This window comes from Eutrema salsugineum, unplaced genomic scaffold, assembly GCF_000478725.1.
Source record: "Eutrema salsugineum unplaced genomic scaffold, Eutsalg1_0 scaffold_1, whole genome shotgun sequence".
NCBI lineage: Eukaryota > Viridiplantae > Streptophyta > Magnoliopsida > Brassicales > Brassicaceae > Eutrema > Eutrema salsugineum.
In genome coordinates, this window is record NW_006256909.1 from 10,535,567 (window position 1) to 10,552,403 (window position 16,837).

The 16,837-nt window shown below is 33.4% G+C and overlaps 3 protein-coding genes across 6 annotated transcripts; all 3 read left to right on the plus strand.

Moving 5' to 3' along the window:
* On the plus strand, positions 1–1,197 carry LOC18030768 (metalloendoproteinase 1-MMP). Its single transcript, XM_006414257.2, has one exon. It carries the CDS (start codon positions 86–88, stop codon positions 1,163–1,165), a length of 1,080 nt encoding a protein of 359 aa, XP_006414320.1. The 5' UTR covers positions 1–85; the 3' UTR covers positions 1,166–1,197.
* Positions 1,198–6,572: 5,375 nt separating this feature from the next.
* Positions 6,573–11,097, plus strand: LOC18030769 (DEAD-box ATP-dependent RNA helicase 28). The gene is given in 20 exon segments (XM_024149744.1): positions 6,573–7,020; positions 7,106–7,291; positions 7,372–7,440; positions 7,539–7,645; positions 7,751–7,829; positions 8,008–8,181; positions 8,379–8,527; positions 8,627–8,722; positions 8,833–8,935; positions 9,026–9,088; positions 9,182–9,203; positions 9,206–9,239; positions 9,343–9,439; positions 9,537–9,655; positions 9,747–9,789; positions 9,870–9,971; positions 10,089–10,181; positions 10,298–10,420; positions 10,518–10,819; positions 10,912–11,097. Coding segments are annotated over 20 exon segments (2,385 nt in total). The 5' UTR covers positions 6,573–6,612; the 3' UTR covers positions 10,928–11,097.
* Positions 11,098–13,537: 2,440 nt separating this feature from the next.
* Positions 13,538–15,754, plus strand: LOC18030770 (WAT1-related protein At4g16620). Of its 4 annotated transcripts, none has more exons than XM_024149781.1 (8): positions 13,538–13,599; positions 13,832–14,020; positions 14,192–14,257; positions 14,408–14,524; positions 14,613–14,850; positions 14,949–15,113; positions 15,195–15,346; positions 15,448–15,754. In XM_024149781.1, the coding sequence occupies exons 1-8, from the start codon at positions 13,538–13,540 to the stop codon at positions 15,599–15,601; spliced, it is 1,143 nt and encodes a 380-aa protein (XP_024005549.1). In that variant the 3' UTR covers positions 15,602–15,754. The 4 variants fall into 4 exon arrangements, with proteins under 4 accessions (XP_024005549.1, XP_024005547.1, XP_006414322.1 ...); XM_024149779.1 differs by having other exon boundaries at positions 13,568–13,704; positions 15,448–15,601; XM_024149780.1 differs by lacking the exon at positions 13,538–13,599 and adding an exon at positions 13,671–13,688 and having other exon boundaries at positions 15,448–15,601.
* The last annotated feature ends 1,083 nt before the right edge of the window (positions 15,755–16,837 follow it).

The window sequence follows — 16,837 nt, forward strand, 5'->3', positions numbered from 1 at the left end:
TTTTATATAAATCAAAATCTTTAGAATCTTTGAATCCAAGCGCAGACAAATTTTTCGTGGGTTTCTCGCTAGATATATAGAACCTATGTCACGAAGTATAGTCAGAGCTCTCTGTTTCGTCTTAATATTGTTCTGTTTCCCCTGCCGGTTTTTGGCCAGAAACCTGCCGGAGGAATCCATCACAAAAGCAACTCAAATAATCCACGTCAGCAACGCCACGTGGCATGATTTCTCTCGTCTCGTAGACGTCCAGCTAGGCAGCCACGTCAGCGGCGTATCCGAGCTCAAAAGATACCTCCACAGATTCGGTTACGTCAAAGAAGACGACGGTGGTGATGGCGCGAAGAATTTCTCCGACGTGTTCGATGGTCCTCTCGAATACGCAATCTCACTATACCAACAGAATCTCGGTTTACCTATAACCGGAAAACTCGACACGAGTACCGTCACTCTCATGTCGTCACCGAGATGTGGCGTTACCGATACCCACATGATTGACAACGGTTTTCACACGACGGCGCATTATACGTATTTCGACGGTAAACCGAAGTGGAACCGGGACACGCTAACTTACGCCTTCTCGAAAACACACAAACTCGAATACTTGACATCCGACGACGTCAAAACGGTTTTCCGGCGAGCCTTCGATCAGTGGGCGAGCGTGATCCCTGTGAGCTTCGAGGAGGTTGATGATTACACGGTGGCGGATTTAAAGATCGGATTTTTCGCCGGCGATCACGGTGACGGGCAGCCGTTTGACGGTGTTCTCGGGACTTTAGCACACGCCTTTGCGCCGAAAAACGGGAGGCTTCACCTTGACGCGGCGGAGACATGGGTCGTTGACGGTGACTTTAAAGAATCAGATGTGGCCGTTGACTTGGAGTCGGTGGTGACTCATGAGATTGGTCACTTGCTGGGATTAGGACATAGCTCGCAGGAATCGGCGGTTATGTATCCGAGTCTCCGGCCAAGGACCAAGAAGGTTGACCTTACGGTTGATGACGTGGCAGGTGTACTCAAGCTTTATGGGGCGAATCCAAATTTACGGTTTGATTCGCTGACGGAGTCGGAAGATTCTCTTAAAAACGGCGCCGTATCACACAGATTCTTGTCGGGGAATTTTACCGGTTATGCTCTGTTAGTTGGTTTGATTCTGTTCCTATAGTTTTTTAGGAATATATTGTTTTTTAAAAAAAATTAGTGTACAAAATTAATTAGGCTTTATGAAAGTTTAGGGGGAAACGAATATTTTTCATGACCTTCATGACTTTATGGCGGCTTTCTCCAAGGGGTTATTATTCTTTGATTTAATTAGTTTCTGTTTGTGTAAATCATTATCTCAAAAATTGAATGATAAAGAAGATGTTTATGGACCGAAACTCCTTATAACACTTCATAGTTAAGGTTGATCATGACTTCATTTGTGTTCCAAACAAATATTTATTTTCAGTCAACTGTTAAGTTAAATTAATAAATATACAGAGATTACAACAAACAAAAAAAACATAAAGAGATTTGAATAGAATATCTGTTTCAAGTTTAGAAAATCTTATCCTCATTTTTTTTTGTAAATTTTATTTTTATATCAATCAATACATTTAATTATGTACTAATTCACTGATACGTCAGTTTTTAGTTGAATTTCAAAAACGATTTGCTTATGTATCATGAGATAATTTTATAGTGTTTTTGCTTAGGTATTATTATTTAAAATTATGTTGTTTAAATTTTGTTTACATGTTATAATCTAACAAGGTGTTTAGCCCGCGACTTGCGCGGGCCAAAAAGTTTCATTGAAACCTAAAATAATTAAATTTTTATGTCATAAATCAAAAATAATTAGATCAAGAATTTGATACATACAAAATTAAAATAAAGCTAACCTATGAAAGTAATCATTGTCTAACATTAAAAACTTTAAAATCAATACTAATAAGTGTATGAAATCAATAAACACAAATTAAAATAAGATTATATAAATTATTCATCTTTTTCTCTTTTTATCTTTTAATTTTTTTTCTATATCATTTTTTCTTTCTTTTTTTTTTTGTTTTTTTGTTTTTTTTTTCTTCTTTATTTTCTATGTCTGTTTTTTTTACTTTTTCTTCTGCTGGTTTTTCTTTTTCACGTCTTCTTCTTCTTCTCCACATCTTTTCCTTTTCCCTCTCATACATCTTTTGATTTTCTTCTCTTCCAGGTTTTATTCCTTTTTTTCTTCTTCTTCAATGTTTTATTATTCTATTTCTTCTTTTTTTTTCTTTTCCTTTTTCATTGTCATCGTCTTTTTCGTTATCACCGACTTCATATTCTTCTGGTGTTTTTCGGCTTTTACCTCATCTTCATATTCTTCTACTTTATCCAATTCCTCATCTTTTAAGGTTTTCATCCAATTTTTTCTCTTCCCTATCTTCTTCTTCTTCTACTTTGTCTTCTATTTTATTTTATTTTTCTTCTTCAACAAATTCTTATTCTTCTTCTGCCAATTATTCTTACTCTCTCCAAATTCTTCATAATATTTTAAAGATCTTTGTCTTATCTGTTTTTTTACTCCTCTCATGGTTTATAATTTCCCTTTTTTAATTTTTTCCTTAAATTTTTGAGTTCTTTTTTTTATCGTTATTTGTTTTCAAATTGTTTTTCTTTATTGTCTTCATCTTTTTTTACTTCTTATTCATCTGATTGGTCTTCGTTTTTTTTATCATATTTACCTTTTTCAACTTTGTCTTCTTCATCTTCTAGTTTTCTTCCATTTTAGTATTTTTTCTTTCACTTCCTCTATTATCTACTGGTTTTCTTTTATGACTTCTTCTTCTGATTATCTTTTTTCTTCTCCAATTGGTCATTTATTTTTTTTTTGTTCATCGTCATCGACCTATCCGACTATTTATCTTACTTGTTCACTGTATTATTTTTTGTTCATATTATCATTGTTTTCTTATTCTTCTCCTTTATTATTTTTTAGCTTTTCTATTTTTTGTTTTTTCCTTCTTATCTTTCATTGTTTTTGACTATTTCTTCTTATGTATTTTATTCATCTTCTTTGACTTCTTGATTTTTTTCATTCGGTTTTTTCTTCGTTTTTTCTGTTGATTTTTTTTTTGTTTTATTTGTCTGCCCCTTCTTCTTTGTTTTATTTTATTGTCTTTGTATTCTCTAAATTCTTATTCTTCAACATCTTCTACTATTCTTCTTTTGGTTTTATTAGCCGTTTTTATCTTCTGCTTTTTACTTCTTCTTGATCATTTTTGTCCTATCCAAACATTTTTTCTTTCTAATTTTTGTTTATCTTTTTCGCATCTTTACTTTCTTCTTTTTTATTTTCTTTTTCATCGTCGGATTTTCATCTTCTTATACTTTATTTTCTTCATCTACCATTTTTGTTCTTCTTTTTCTTTCAGTTTTCTTCTTCAACTTTGAGTTCTTCATCTCCTTATCATTTTTCTTCTTCACTATTTTGTGTTACCCATCTTGATCTTATCGTTCATGGTCTAGGACTTTTTGTTCATTTTTTCCTCATTTTTTTACGTTTTTCTATATGTTTCAATTTATATTTTTCTCTTCTTTTTCTACTTCGTTTTTCCCTTTTTTCCTTTTTCTGTTTTCTTTTTCGATTTTTTCCTCTGCGCCCTGCTAGTGTATTTGGCCTCTCTTACATTATTCCAAAAATAAACAGAATTCAGAAAACCATACTTAAAACAAACAAAAAAAAAGACTTAAAACCTGTTCATTAGACAATGAAGATGATTTATGATATGTTGACATGGTTTTAATCACGTTAAGTAAGGAAGAATAACTGACAACACAAAACAACAACATATAATCGAGGAACACTACTACTGGTACTGAAAAACGGAAAAAACAATAGAAAAAATCAAAAAATTAATTTATATAAAATAAATATGGTAAACAATACAACGAAAAGCCGACCAATGTAGAAACCAAACCACAATTGAGCTTAAGATACATTTAAAAAAGTAATATATTTATATATAGCTCTCAACTTAAGCTAAGATTTCCCACATCACATGTATATTTTTTTCCAGATAATCTTGCTCAACAGATAATCCGATTGAAATTATCTTAATATTATCAAAATAACTAAAAGTGGCAGCAAAATTGTTATACAAACTACAAAAATAAATTAATTAATTAAGGATATCTAAAAAAAAATTTATTAACGAATAAAGGAGAATTAGTTACCTAGATTGAATGAGAGACCTTATAGCGAAAAATTTACTTCGCATATATTATATATGATATGATTTTAAATGTTTTTTCGATTAAATCCAATTTTTAAATTTTCGTTATTTTCTATTTTAAATTATTTTTGATTAAATTTCGATTTTTAATATTTTATTAAATTTAAATATTTTTGATTAAATTTCGATTTTTAACAATTTTTTTTATTAATTTACGATTTTTAATATTTTATTTAATTTACGATTTTTAATAATTTTTTAATTAATTTATGATTTTAAATAATTTTTTTATTAAATTTAATTTTTAAAAATATAAGGAGGGGTAAAAAGTAATTAGCCACCCTAAAAATGAATGAGAGAGCTTTAACTCAAAATTTTACTTTGCTTATAATATATATGATAAAACAAACCAATTTTAATTTAAAAACAGAACCAAAATAATATTATTGTGGTTTAATGCTTAATTTCGCTGTCAAAACAAATCGTTTTTAAAATAAGTTAAACCAAAATTTTGAAAAAAAAATTTAATTAAAAAAAAAGAATTTACCATTTCTAATGTCTTCAAAAATGTTTAGATAAAAAAAAAAATTCCCATTTCTAATATCTTCAAAAACGTTTCTATAAAAATATATTAAAAAAACAAAAAAAAATTCTATTTCTAATATCTTCAAAAACGTTTTTTTTAAAAAAAAAGAAATTTACCATTTCTAATATCTTCGAAATAATTCCATTTCTAATATTTTCAAAAAACGTTTTTATAAAAATAAATTAAAAAGAAAAAATTTACATTTCTAATATCTTTAAAAACGTTTTATAAAAATAAATTTAAAAAAAAAAAGAAATTTACCATTTCTAATATCTTCGAAATAATCAAAAATCTAACTAAAATGTTAACAAAAATCTAGGCAAAGATTTCTTATGGTTTAGTATAAATATAAGCCACTTCTCAAGTTTTTAATCATAACTTTCACAATTGTTAAACTTCTTTTTTCTTTTTCATTCTAACCAAAAATTCATAGAGTCATCACTTAAACCTATATTAATGTTTTTAAAAACAAATATTAACATATATTATGTCAATGATTTTTTTTTAAAAAAAAAATTTTCAAAGTCTTATGTGTCTGAAATATAGCTACTTATTTGTGTAGTGATTTGCTTACGTATCGCGCTCACAACGAATTTTACCATCTTTCGCTTACGTGTCAGCTTCAGAATGAGTTTTGGTCGCAAAAAGACCGTTTATCCTCATTTTTTAATTACATGTTATTTTTTAATTGGTTCTTAACTGATGATGTGTAAAAAAATAATTTAAAACAAACTGGTCTAAATTATAATGGTTTAATGCTTAATTTTGCTATCAAATTAAACCGTTTGTAAACTTTTATAAAACTGAAAATTAGAAAAAAATAAACAAAAACGTTTTTTAAAAAGAAAAGAAAAGGAATCTTCTATATATCTTAGGTTTTTACCATTTCTTATGTTTCTAAAATTTAGAAAAAATTTAACAAAAATGTTTAAAAAATAGAATCTATTTAAAAAGTAATGAAATGTTGTTTCAAAACAAAAAAAAAAACTAAAATTAAAAAAAAAACTCTAACAAAAAAGTTTTTCTAAAAAAAGAAAATATATATATATATCTAACTAATGGAATGATGGTATTTGTGTTGTTTAAAACAAATAAAATAGTGATCAAAATCGAATAAGTTCATACGGTATTTCAAAAATTATGTGTGAAATACATTAAACAATGATCAAAAGATTTCAAAACTATTTAAACTAAATTATTTGGATACTATTATGTTTTTATTTACTCTCTTCTATTCTATATTGTTTTCACGATCATGTCTTTCAACATTAAAATGCAAGAAAATCTAACAAACAAATATACTCAAGAATAAAAAACAAATAAATCCAAACAATTATCAAATTTTTAAACAATCAAATAGAAATTATATTAGTCCACGCAAAACACGGAAAAGTTAACTAGTAAGTCATAATTAATTGTGATTAGCCCTAATCGATTTTTAAATATATCTTGTTGACTTAGGGTTTAATCACATCAACTTGGTTGCTGATTCTTCTAGCCCTAGGTATCGTTTTCGTTTCCCTCTTGATATACTCTTCTAACGATTTAGTATTATTTACGACCGTCTCTCTTAACAATACTTATACAAGCCCATCAGATCTAACATTATCATATGCCTAAGCCCAGATCTAAACAAGTCAAGTTGGTTTTGTTGGTTTCAAATCGAACCAAACCGTTTTATGAGATCAGAAATTCAATGGTTAATTCGGCCAAACCAAGAAGCCTTAAATTTAAATTCGGTTATTTTTCTCCAGACCTATTAGTAAGCTCTTCGTTTTATTCCGGCGGTCTCTCTCTGAAAATTCCTGAAACTCATAAACCCTAGCAATGCCCGGGAAATTCTTCTTCGATGCGGCTAGCGACGACGAGCTCGAATTGCTAGACCATGAAGAAGACAGTGGTGATGAATATGTAGAGGAGGAAGATGCAGAAGAGAGTGAAGGTCAAGCGGAAGCTGAAGAAGACGAAGATGGAGAAGAGGAGGATGATGTTGATGATGATGAAGAAGAAGAAGAAGATGAGAAGCCTACAGGGAAACGAGGTGCTGATGCCCAATCTCCTTGGGATTTCGCATCGTATTCAAGCTCCGTCGGTGAAGAACACGCCCGCCGACACACAACGTCTGTCGACGAGAAGATCTCCAAAGCTAAGGAGCATCTTCCACTTCCCATCTCTGTAGAGGAGGAAGAAGAAGAAGAGGATGAAAATGCCTCTGATGCTGAACCCGACAAACAAGTAAACCCCTTATATTTTGTTTTTAATTTTCAATTGATGGAATCCGTTTTGTTGAATCTCTGAAGTGTGAGTTTTAACTGTGAAGGACGAATACCTTTCGGAAGACGACGATGGAGCTGAGCTAAAAGCAGAAGATGTTGCTGCCAAGCCGTTTTTCTCTACGGTGGATGGAGTTTCGTTTAATGCCAATTCTTTCATGGAGCTCAATCTCTCTCGTCCTTTGCTTCGAGCTTGCGAAACTCTTGGATACAAGAAACCTACCCCGATTCAGGTCCAATTCTTCCCGCACGAATTTTAGATTTCAGTCACTGTTTTAGAGTTTTATCTAAATCGCTGGTGTTGCAAATGCAGGCAGCATGTATACCTTTAGCACTTACAGGGCGTGATCTTTGCGCCAGTGCCATCACTGGATCAGGGAAGGTGAGCAGTTGTTTGAGGGTTCTGTTTGATTCTGAGATTGTTTAGGTTCAAATGTGGAGTTTTGATTATGGTGATTTCATTTTCCCTTGTTTTAATAGACTGCTGCGTTCGCTTTACCTACTCTTGAGAGGTTGCTCTTCCGTCCCAAGCGGGTATTTGCTACTAGAGTTCTTATTCTCACACCAACAAGGGAGTTGGCGGTCCAGTAAGTAGCAAAAACTTTGACCCCTCGCAACAGTACTAAACCTTCAAGTCCTTTTGATTCCTGTTGCTGAGAAGCTGATTTGCTTTTCTTTGAAACGTGTTGCAGGATTCACAGTATGATTCAGAAGCTTGCACAGTTTACTGATATCAAATGTGGATTGATTGTAGGAGGGCTTTCTGTAAGGGTATGGGTCTTATCTGACTCTTAGGTTTCCCATTTCTTGAAACCGCTCAAGTGTTTAATGTGTGAGATTTACATTATTTGATGTTTGAAAGCAAGCTTATTTCCTCTCTACGAAATGTTGTTTTCTTAAGTTTGGAATTGTGACAAACTTGCTAAATTTTTCACGTTTCTTGTGTTAGGAGCAAGAGGTGGTTCTGAGGTCTATGCCAGATATTGTTGTGGCTACTCCTGGACGTATGATAGATCATTTGCGTAATTCTATGTCCGTCGATTTAGATGATCTAGCGGTTTTAATTCTCGATGAGGCAGATCGCCTTCTACAGACTGGGTTTGCCACTGAAATAACAGAGCTGGTATATTTCATATTTCATCGTTTTTTAAATTTGATACGTCGGTTCTTATAAATATATGATATTTCAAATCTAGTGAATTAGTCTTGTCTTCGCTAGTTTCTAGTCCGCAGAAGTTTATATTATATAATCTAACTTGACGGGAGGGTTTGTAGGCTGTTCTTTGTTTGATTTAAATATGAGTCCATATCTACTTGCAGGTTCGCTTGTGTCCCAAGAGAAGGCAAACACTGCTCTTCTCAGCCACAATGACTGAAGAAGTTAAAGAGCTTGTCAAACTCTCGTTGGAAAAACCGTTGCGTCTCTCAGCTGATCCGTCAGCTAGAAGGCCACCAGGCTTGACTGAGGAGTATGTTAGACACTACTTATTATTTCCAACCTTCTTAATAGCGAGCTTATGTTGAATATACATTTTAAATGCAGCTAACTCGTTATCTCTTAACTGTAGGGTGGTAAGAATTCGCAGGACTCGAGAGGCACATCAGGAAGCTGTTCTTCTTTCATTGTGCACAAGAACTTTTAAATCGAAAGTCATCATCTTTAGGTTCGACTTCACTAGAAATGCGATACCTTTCTAATCCAAGTTCCATACATGCTTGCAACGTTTGGCTTTTTGCATTTCACTTAGAGATTTGTTTTTCCCTCTTCTGCCAGTGGAACAAAACAAGCTGCACATAGACTGAAAATTTTATTTGGACTCGCTGGCCTCAAAGCAGCTGAGCTTCATGGAAACCTAACTCAAGCACAACGTCTTGATGTAAGAAACTTGGACTCATCAGCTTTTTTGTTTGTTCATGAATACCTCTATTTTACTGTTTGCAAGTACTTAGTTGTATCATTTTTGCAGTCTCTGGAACTTTTCAGAAAGCAGGAGGTTGATTTTCTCATTGCTACCGATGTTGCCGCTCGAGTAAGTATAACAAGAAAATAACTTATTTTCCAGATGATCCTCATTGTTGCTCTGCTATTTCACCACTTGAACACTCTTGTTTTATCATTCTAGGGGCTTGACATCATTGGTGTTCAGATATCAATTATGCATGTCCTCGGGAAATAGACAGGTAAGTCCGAGAATATTTCCTCTATCATGATTGAATTATCGAATGCTATCAGCTCTTCTTTTTAACTGATGAAAGGACGTTAATTTTTCCTTTGATATTGCAGTTATGTTCACAGAGTTGGTAGAACAGCTCGGGCTGGAAGGGAAGGTTACGCTGTAACGTTTGTGACTGACAATGACCGATCCCTTTTGAAAGTCATTGTAAGCGAACCTTTAGACATACATAGATCTTGCTTATGCCCATTCCATTACCGCTTTATTTTGGACATTTATTTGACTTTGTTTCTTCGGTTACAAGGCAAAGAAGGTGGGTTCAAAGTTGAAGAGCCGAATCATTCCAGAGCAGTCAATCGTCAAGTGGTCTCAGATTATCGATGAAATGGAAGATCAATACTCTGCTGTTATTGGAGCAGAGAGGTTCCTTTCACACCCATCAAAGAATTTCGTTATCCATGGAGTATTCATTGATCTGCATACTTAGGTTTTAAGGTGTTTTCATCGATTTCAGGGAAGAGCGAGCTCTAAGGAAAGCTGAGATGGAATTTGCAAAGGTAGGCAGCTTTCGTTCTTGACTTTGGTTAGTTTTCATTGGCTTAGTTTCACATGGGTGATTATGGCTTTATTTCTGCAGGCGGAGAACATGATTGAGCACAGAGATGAAATATATGCACGCCCAAAAAGAACTTGGTTCATGACAGAGAAGGAGAAGAAGCTCGTGGCCAAAGCTGAAAAGGTGTCCTTTTTATTACGTGTTCTCATTCTTCTAAACTTCAATCGATATTTCCGAATTTTGCTGTTGTAGAGAGATGACACACTTGTCTGAATCAATCTGGATACTTTCTCTGTACAGGATTCTGCAGGGAACCCTTCTGGGAACGAACTAATTAGTGCTGATAAAGCAGAGGACCTCAAGATGAAGGAGAAGAGAAAACGCGAACGCGAGGTCTGTGTATCAAGAAGCTCTTGACTTCTCAGTTGCATCATCATTTTTAGTTTATTGTTGATTCTCATTATCTCCTTTCTAGACAACTTACAGTTCTCTTGATTATGCAAGTACAGAAGAATCTTCCGAGGAAAAAACGTAGAAAGCTAGAAGCTGCCAGAGAGATGCTAGAGGATAACGAAGGAGAAGATGAAGAAGAAGAGGAAGGAGAAGAAGAAGAAAGACGAGGAAGATCAAGAGTAAGTAGTATTTTAGTGATACACATTACTCTCTCTCTCTCTCTCTCTCTCTGATATGATGAAACACTGTATTGATGTTAAATGTGTTCGTTTTCAGGGGAAAGACAAAAAGAAGAAAGAACCAGAGAAGAAAGGACTGACACTAGTGGATCTTGGTTACCGGCGAGCAAAGGCCGTGAAAGCAAAACAGAGAGCAATTGATTCTGGTAAGATGGAAAGACCAACACCGAACAAGAAACAAAACCTAAACCGGAGTAAACCAAGAAACCAGCCTCGGGGTGAAGAGATGAAAGATCTGTTCAAGAGCGATATGAGCGAGAAGAAACAGGGCAGAGGCGGTGGCGGGGCTTCAGCAAAACCTCGCACGAAGTCGAAGAACTCGTTCAAGAGCAAAGGCCGGTAAGGAAAACGTTACTGTAATCACTGATTCTTAGATTCAAGGTAAATAATTTGTTGGATAAAATGGGCATTGTCTTTTTCTTCTCGTGCAGATATAAACGTAGGTGAAAAGAAAAGCTTAATTGAGAAGTTATCGAAGGACAACCCACGAGGAAAAAGACAATTCTCGGCGAAGGGTTTAAACAATTTTCATTATTGTTGTAATACGAGATAGAACGAGACTGAAAAGATTTTCGAAAATTTTGTTTCTTCCAATGGTTTTATAATATTTCATGAATCGTATAATGGATACTGATACAAGTAGAGCAAAAGGTCACGTGAGTTAGCGACTATTACAGACACTTAGGCATGTGAGACGAGAGGATGTATGTTTAGGTCGGAGAGGTGTGTTTATATCTGTGTCGGAGAGGTATATTAACCAACAAAGAAGTGCCAAAGTCTAATGGTCCCAAAGTCTAATTGACAATTGGTGTTAATTAAGAGCCATAGGGGGAAGGCATCATAAATAATGTCTGTTAGGACGTGAGTTTAGAGATTAGTTTTTTCTTGGATATCTTTTCAGAAATCCATATTATCAGTTGAATTTGTTAGAAACATGTTGTATTATTATTTGAAAACTAACTCTTTTATATATATATATATATATATAAGTAAACTAACTCTTTTTTTTTTTTACCTCTCTTAACATGATATTTGTAATTTTGTATCCATAACTGAATTTTATATATACAACTTAATATTATATGTTTGTGTAGTTAATTTATGGTTAAATTAATATTCGTTTCTGCAAAGTTAAGATTCCCTTTTTTCAACAAATTTTGTTGTTTTGTTAGAAGTTAGGCTGAACTTAAACTACAAGAGTTTGAGAGTGAAAGTGTTATAACCTTTTAAACGCATCAGCCTATCATCCAACTCTTGAATTAATATGAACTAATCCTGCTAAACCATAGAATTCCCTCAGAACATGATAGGGAAAGCACAAGTTACTTACTGAAATATAACCAAAAATAAATATTAGATGAATAGTGAGCCTTACATTTTATAACAATCATAGCCTAACTCCTAAGAAATTGTATGTGGATGAAAATTCGAATCTTTAATTAAGAATTTTAACCTTAATTAAGTAGATCGCATTTGATTTTAATGAACAAAAAAAGCAGGCAGGGGGACAAAAGAATTAAGAAAGACGGTTACACGCTTCACAAGTCGTTGGAAAAGAGAGAGGGATGTTTGGGCCCACACCACATGACGTGTAAGTCTCCCAACTTTCCTCTTTTCTTTCTTACACTCCTCTTTTTATTCTTGTCTTTACGCTTCACCACCAAGAAAGATTTTACACTCCACAACTCTATTACACATCTCCATTACAAATATTTAATGGGCAAATCATTTTATTATACATAACTAATTCGTTATACACTTATAGTCAAGATTTTCTTCTTAAAATATGTCATTTGATCATGGGATCTCTTCGGTTTGAGAGTTTTGTAACTTTTGTTCCATTTAACAAGTCATTAAACAAATGGAAAATGGTCAAACCATTCCTTTGGTTAATTAGTTTTTTTTTTTGTGTGTTATATTTATTTCAAAAGCAATAACAAGAATAAAATCTGTATAGAAATTGATCTATAAGACTATTACAAAAGAAGAAAAAAGAAAGAAAAAGAGATTGCATGGCTACAAAGCGAAGACTGAAGTAGTAAAGTGAACAGATGTTAGACATAAAACGAAAAAGAGAGTAGGTGGTATGCACTACGCTGTCGTTTTGTTTATCCAAAAATAACAATGCAAACAGCTCGACACAATTCACTCCCGAGGTCCCCCGTATCTGATGGAGTTTATCGCATCTGTCTTTTTACATTTTTTGTTTTTTTTTTTTGCTTTTTGGCATGTTTATAATTCCACTTTATAGATTCTGATCTAGATAGTTTAATAAATAGTACAGTAACATAGTGGCGAAATAAATTTTTTCGGTTGAATAAATTTGTGTGATGACGTTTTGTTGATCATTCCAATATTTTATGATTTTGGGACAAAGTTTTAAAATATTTTTTTCTATCTATTTTAGTCTAAGAAAAAAATTGGTTTTGTTTTATAAACTTGCTATCTTCATTGTATATTATTATTGACAAAAGAACTATATTTATATATAGTAGTTTTATCATTATGCAGTATTATTAATAAAAACAATGATTTTTATTTTTTGATTACTGATTTTAAATATATATACTGGCATGCAAAGTCATGTTCGAAATTGGATTCAGCGAACCCGGATGATTCGCCTCAATCTACATTTGGCTTACTGCATGACTTTCTTTCTTTTTATAACTCATAATATCAGTTTTTTTATAAACCAACAACATGCAATATGTGCATTTGAATTCAGATGGTGATATACAATTTAGTAAACTATATGTTCAAATTGATTTATATCAATAATTTGGCCACAGTTTTTCGAAACTCTTAATCAACTTTTGATCAGATGAGATGACTCCAATTTGAAGTAATTCAATGTCTAAAACAAAAAGGTCATATTCAAACTCACCAAAAATAATGATTCCTTAACAAATTAAATAACCTCTAGGTTCTCTACCGGATTTTGAATTTGTCTTATTTTCAAAACCAAACCATTACACCAAAATTTGAGGACTCTTGTTATAAAAAGAATTATAGTTAATTAAAAGTCATTAAATATCTGCACTTCCCCAAAAAGCTATAATGGCGAGACCTTCCATAAAAACAATGCAACGTATGGACACATGTCTTCAAAAAAGGAAGAAGTGAGATATAGAGAGAAAGTTTCAACTTCAAGCATACGCATTACCAGAGAAAGAGTTCAGAAAGAAAGCGTCTCCTCTGTTTTCATTTAGTAAAAACAAATTAAAGTCTCTCTCTCTCTCTCTCTCTCTCTCTGCTTTTTCAGTTTTCTCCACAAAAATCGAAAGCTGGTGTTCGATTGCTAAGTGGGTACAAACTGATTCAGCCTTTTTTTTTTGGTCGGTGGCGAAAAAGGATGAAGAGAGAGACGATAGAAGAAGTTGGAATAATCGGAGGATTGGTCGGAGCTCAGGTGATTTACGCTGGAAACTCGGAGCTACTGAGTAAGTTGTTGTCTCTTGGAGTCGACCCGCTTCTCATTGTTATGTTCTTAAACTTGGCATCATTTCTTCTCATCACTCCTGTCGCTTTTCTCCTTGAAAGGTAACTCTTTTTCCTTTTATAAATCACAACTCTCTGAATCAACTAAGCAAAGTTCCAAACTTTAGATAAACAAATCCAAGAAATTCCAAACTTTTATTAGTATTTTTCTTTTTGAAAATTTTGGGATTTTGTTAATTTCTAATTTTACTTTTTGGTGGTGGGTGTTTGCAGGAAACTATGGCCCAGAAGTTTAAGTTTCAAGTTGAAGACAAAACTGATTTTGGTTGCTCTTGTTGGGTAAAAAGTCCTTTTAACTTCTGTATGTTTTTTTATTGTATGATGCTTACTTGCTTCTTCTGTGAAAGAGAAGGATCTAAAAAAGGCTCGCAAAAAAATTGCAAAAAAAAAGTAAATTTTGATTAAGAGAGAAGTTTGTGTTTGAAACAGAGTGACTCTGTTCCAGTGGTTATTCATAGAAGGAATGAAACACACCTCTGCATCAATGGCGACAGCTATGCCTAATCTCTCTCCTGCTTTCATATTCGTCATTGCTTGGGCTGTTGGGTAAAATCCTTTACTGTTCTGTTAATTTATCATATCTAAAGGTTAGAGCTTTAAATTTAATGGGATGTGAATAATTGGCATGGTGAAGGATGGAGAAAGTGAAGCTAAGTTGCATGTACAGTAGAGTTAAGGTGGGAGGGACAGTGTTATGTGTGATGGGAGCCTTCATTATGAGCTTAATGCACAGTACTACTACTGCCACTTCGAGCTCGGTTGAGGCTATGCCTATTGTCTCTGACGACGTCGTTTTGGACATGGAAAAGATCTTAGGTTGCCTCTACCTCTTCCTCTCAGTCTGCTGCTTGTCCTCTAGTATTGTCCTCCAGGTTTCACTTCATTTCCCTTCTTAGCTCTAGAGCTATTATGTATCATTCACTAATCCTTTTTTGTTTGTTTGTGAAATCACATCGATATTCCTGATTAGGCATCAATACTAGTCGAGTTTCCGGCGCCTGTATCTATGTTTTCAGTGGTAACTTTGATCGGTGGGATCACCATGATAGCTTTGCAGTATGTTCTTAAAGGGAGTATGGACACGGAAAGTGCATCAGTAATCGGTCTCGGCCACCTTGTGGGATACTCAATGCTGGTACGTATTTTTCTCTAGATTCATGTATGGTTTGCAACGTTTGAATGTGTCGAAAAATGTAATGAAGAATATTGTTTGTAGGGAGGGTTGGTGAGTGGAGGAGGGTTAAGTTTCAATGCATGGGTGATTAAGAGGAAAGGACCAGTGATTGTGTCACTCTTTAGTCCAATTGCAACTGTGGTATGTGTTGTTGTCTCTGCTTTCTCCATGGAAGAGAGTTTCAACCTTGGAAGGTACTTTTCTTTTGCAGAGTTTCTCCTTTTAAAGTGTGATCTTTTGAGACATAAAGAGAAGTTAGTTATCTTCTTTCTTGTTGTTGTCTTTATGAAATTAGCTTTGCGGGAATGGCGTTGATGTTTGGAGGACTCTACTTCGTTCTGTGGGCTAAAGGGAAAGAAGATTGTGGAGAAGGAAATGACGAAAAAGTAGGAGAAGAAGAAAGTGTGCTTAGAACGGAGTTTGATCTTGAGAAGCCTCTCTTGCGTTAAAGTCTTCTTTTCTTAATGTTCAAGTGAATTTAGTTTAGGTTTAAAGAAAGTAAGACCAGTTTTACTTTTACAGATAATAGAACGATGTATATATATACAATATATATAGTATAAAATATTACCATATACGGTAGTATATGTTCGTTTGTGATACCAGAATAGTTGGACATAAAAAAGATCTCATACAGGTCGAATTAGAAATATTAAAGCCTGAACATTGTTATGTAACATGTTTTTTTTTCAATGTGAAATGTTAGAAAGAATTTTGTTTTTTCAAGATTTTGAGCACTCAAAGTTCAGCTGTTTATTCCAAATAGTGGTACACTGGTACTGGTACACTGGTACTGGTACATACTGTTTTCGACGGATTTTGTGGTACACTGGTTTGTTCGGTTCGATTCGGTTTTGAGTGTTATTTAATGCCTTTTATGTTTGTTCTACGCTCGGAGAGACACACCTTAGGCAGTGTCAAACGAGAGGATTGTCAGGACAAAATTCTGTTTGGATTATTTGTTCACGTGTCGCGAATCATGATTTATATAACAACTGTTTTTAAAAGAATAACCATCAATTTTTAAAACCTGTTTTGCATAAAATTCTTTAGATCTAAAATCAATAATAACATATTCTTGGAATAGTACTCAAATTCATTATAAACAGAGGGAGTATTTTAAAAGTTGTAAACATTAATATCCTTGGATCATGCTGTACTGTTTCGAGAAAAAAAGTGATGGGTTTTTCTGTTCCCCCTCGGTTTCTTTCAGCAATTAAATATTTTAAATATTGGTATCTTGTAGTCGATTATACATTTATTTAGATGAGTTTAATTGATTATTAAGTTTTTTTTTGTTTTGTTTTTGTCTGAAGAGTTATGGATAGGGTGAAAATTGAGATTGAAGCAAACCTAAGTAGTTAACACTAAAGATTCCATTGTGTAAGCCTCTTCTTTACTCAACTATGTCTTAAAGTTCTAACAACTCAAATTCAAAATTTTGCCTTTCCTATTCTTGGTTCTTGGTAATGATAAATTCTTTGATCAGCTTTCTGATGAAACCATGATTACCATGCGTATAATGACAATATTATGCATTTCTGTCTACTGCTATATCTATGACCATGCAAATTCGATTTATTTTAATAGCCATGTTTACTATTTGATATCCAAATGGCAAATGCTGTCTATGAATCAAAACAAGAACTGTGGCTATAGTCAATACGACAAATAGTAATCCTCTA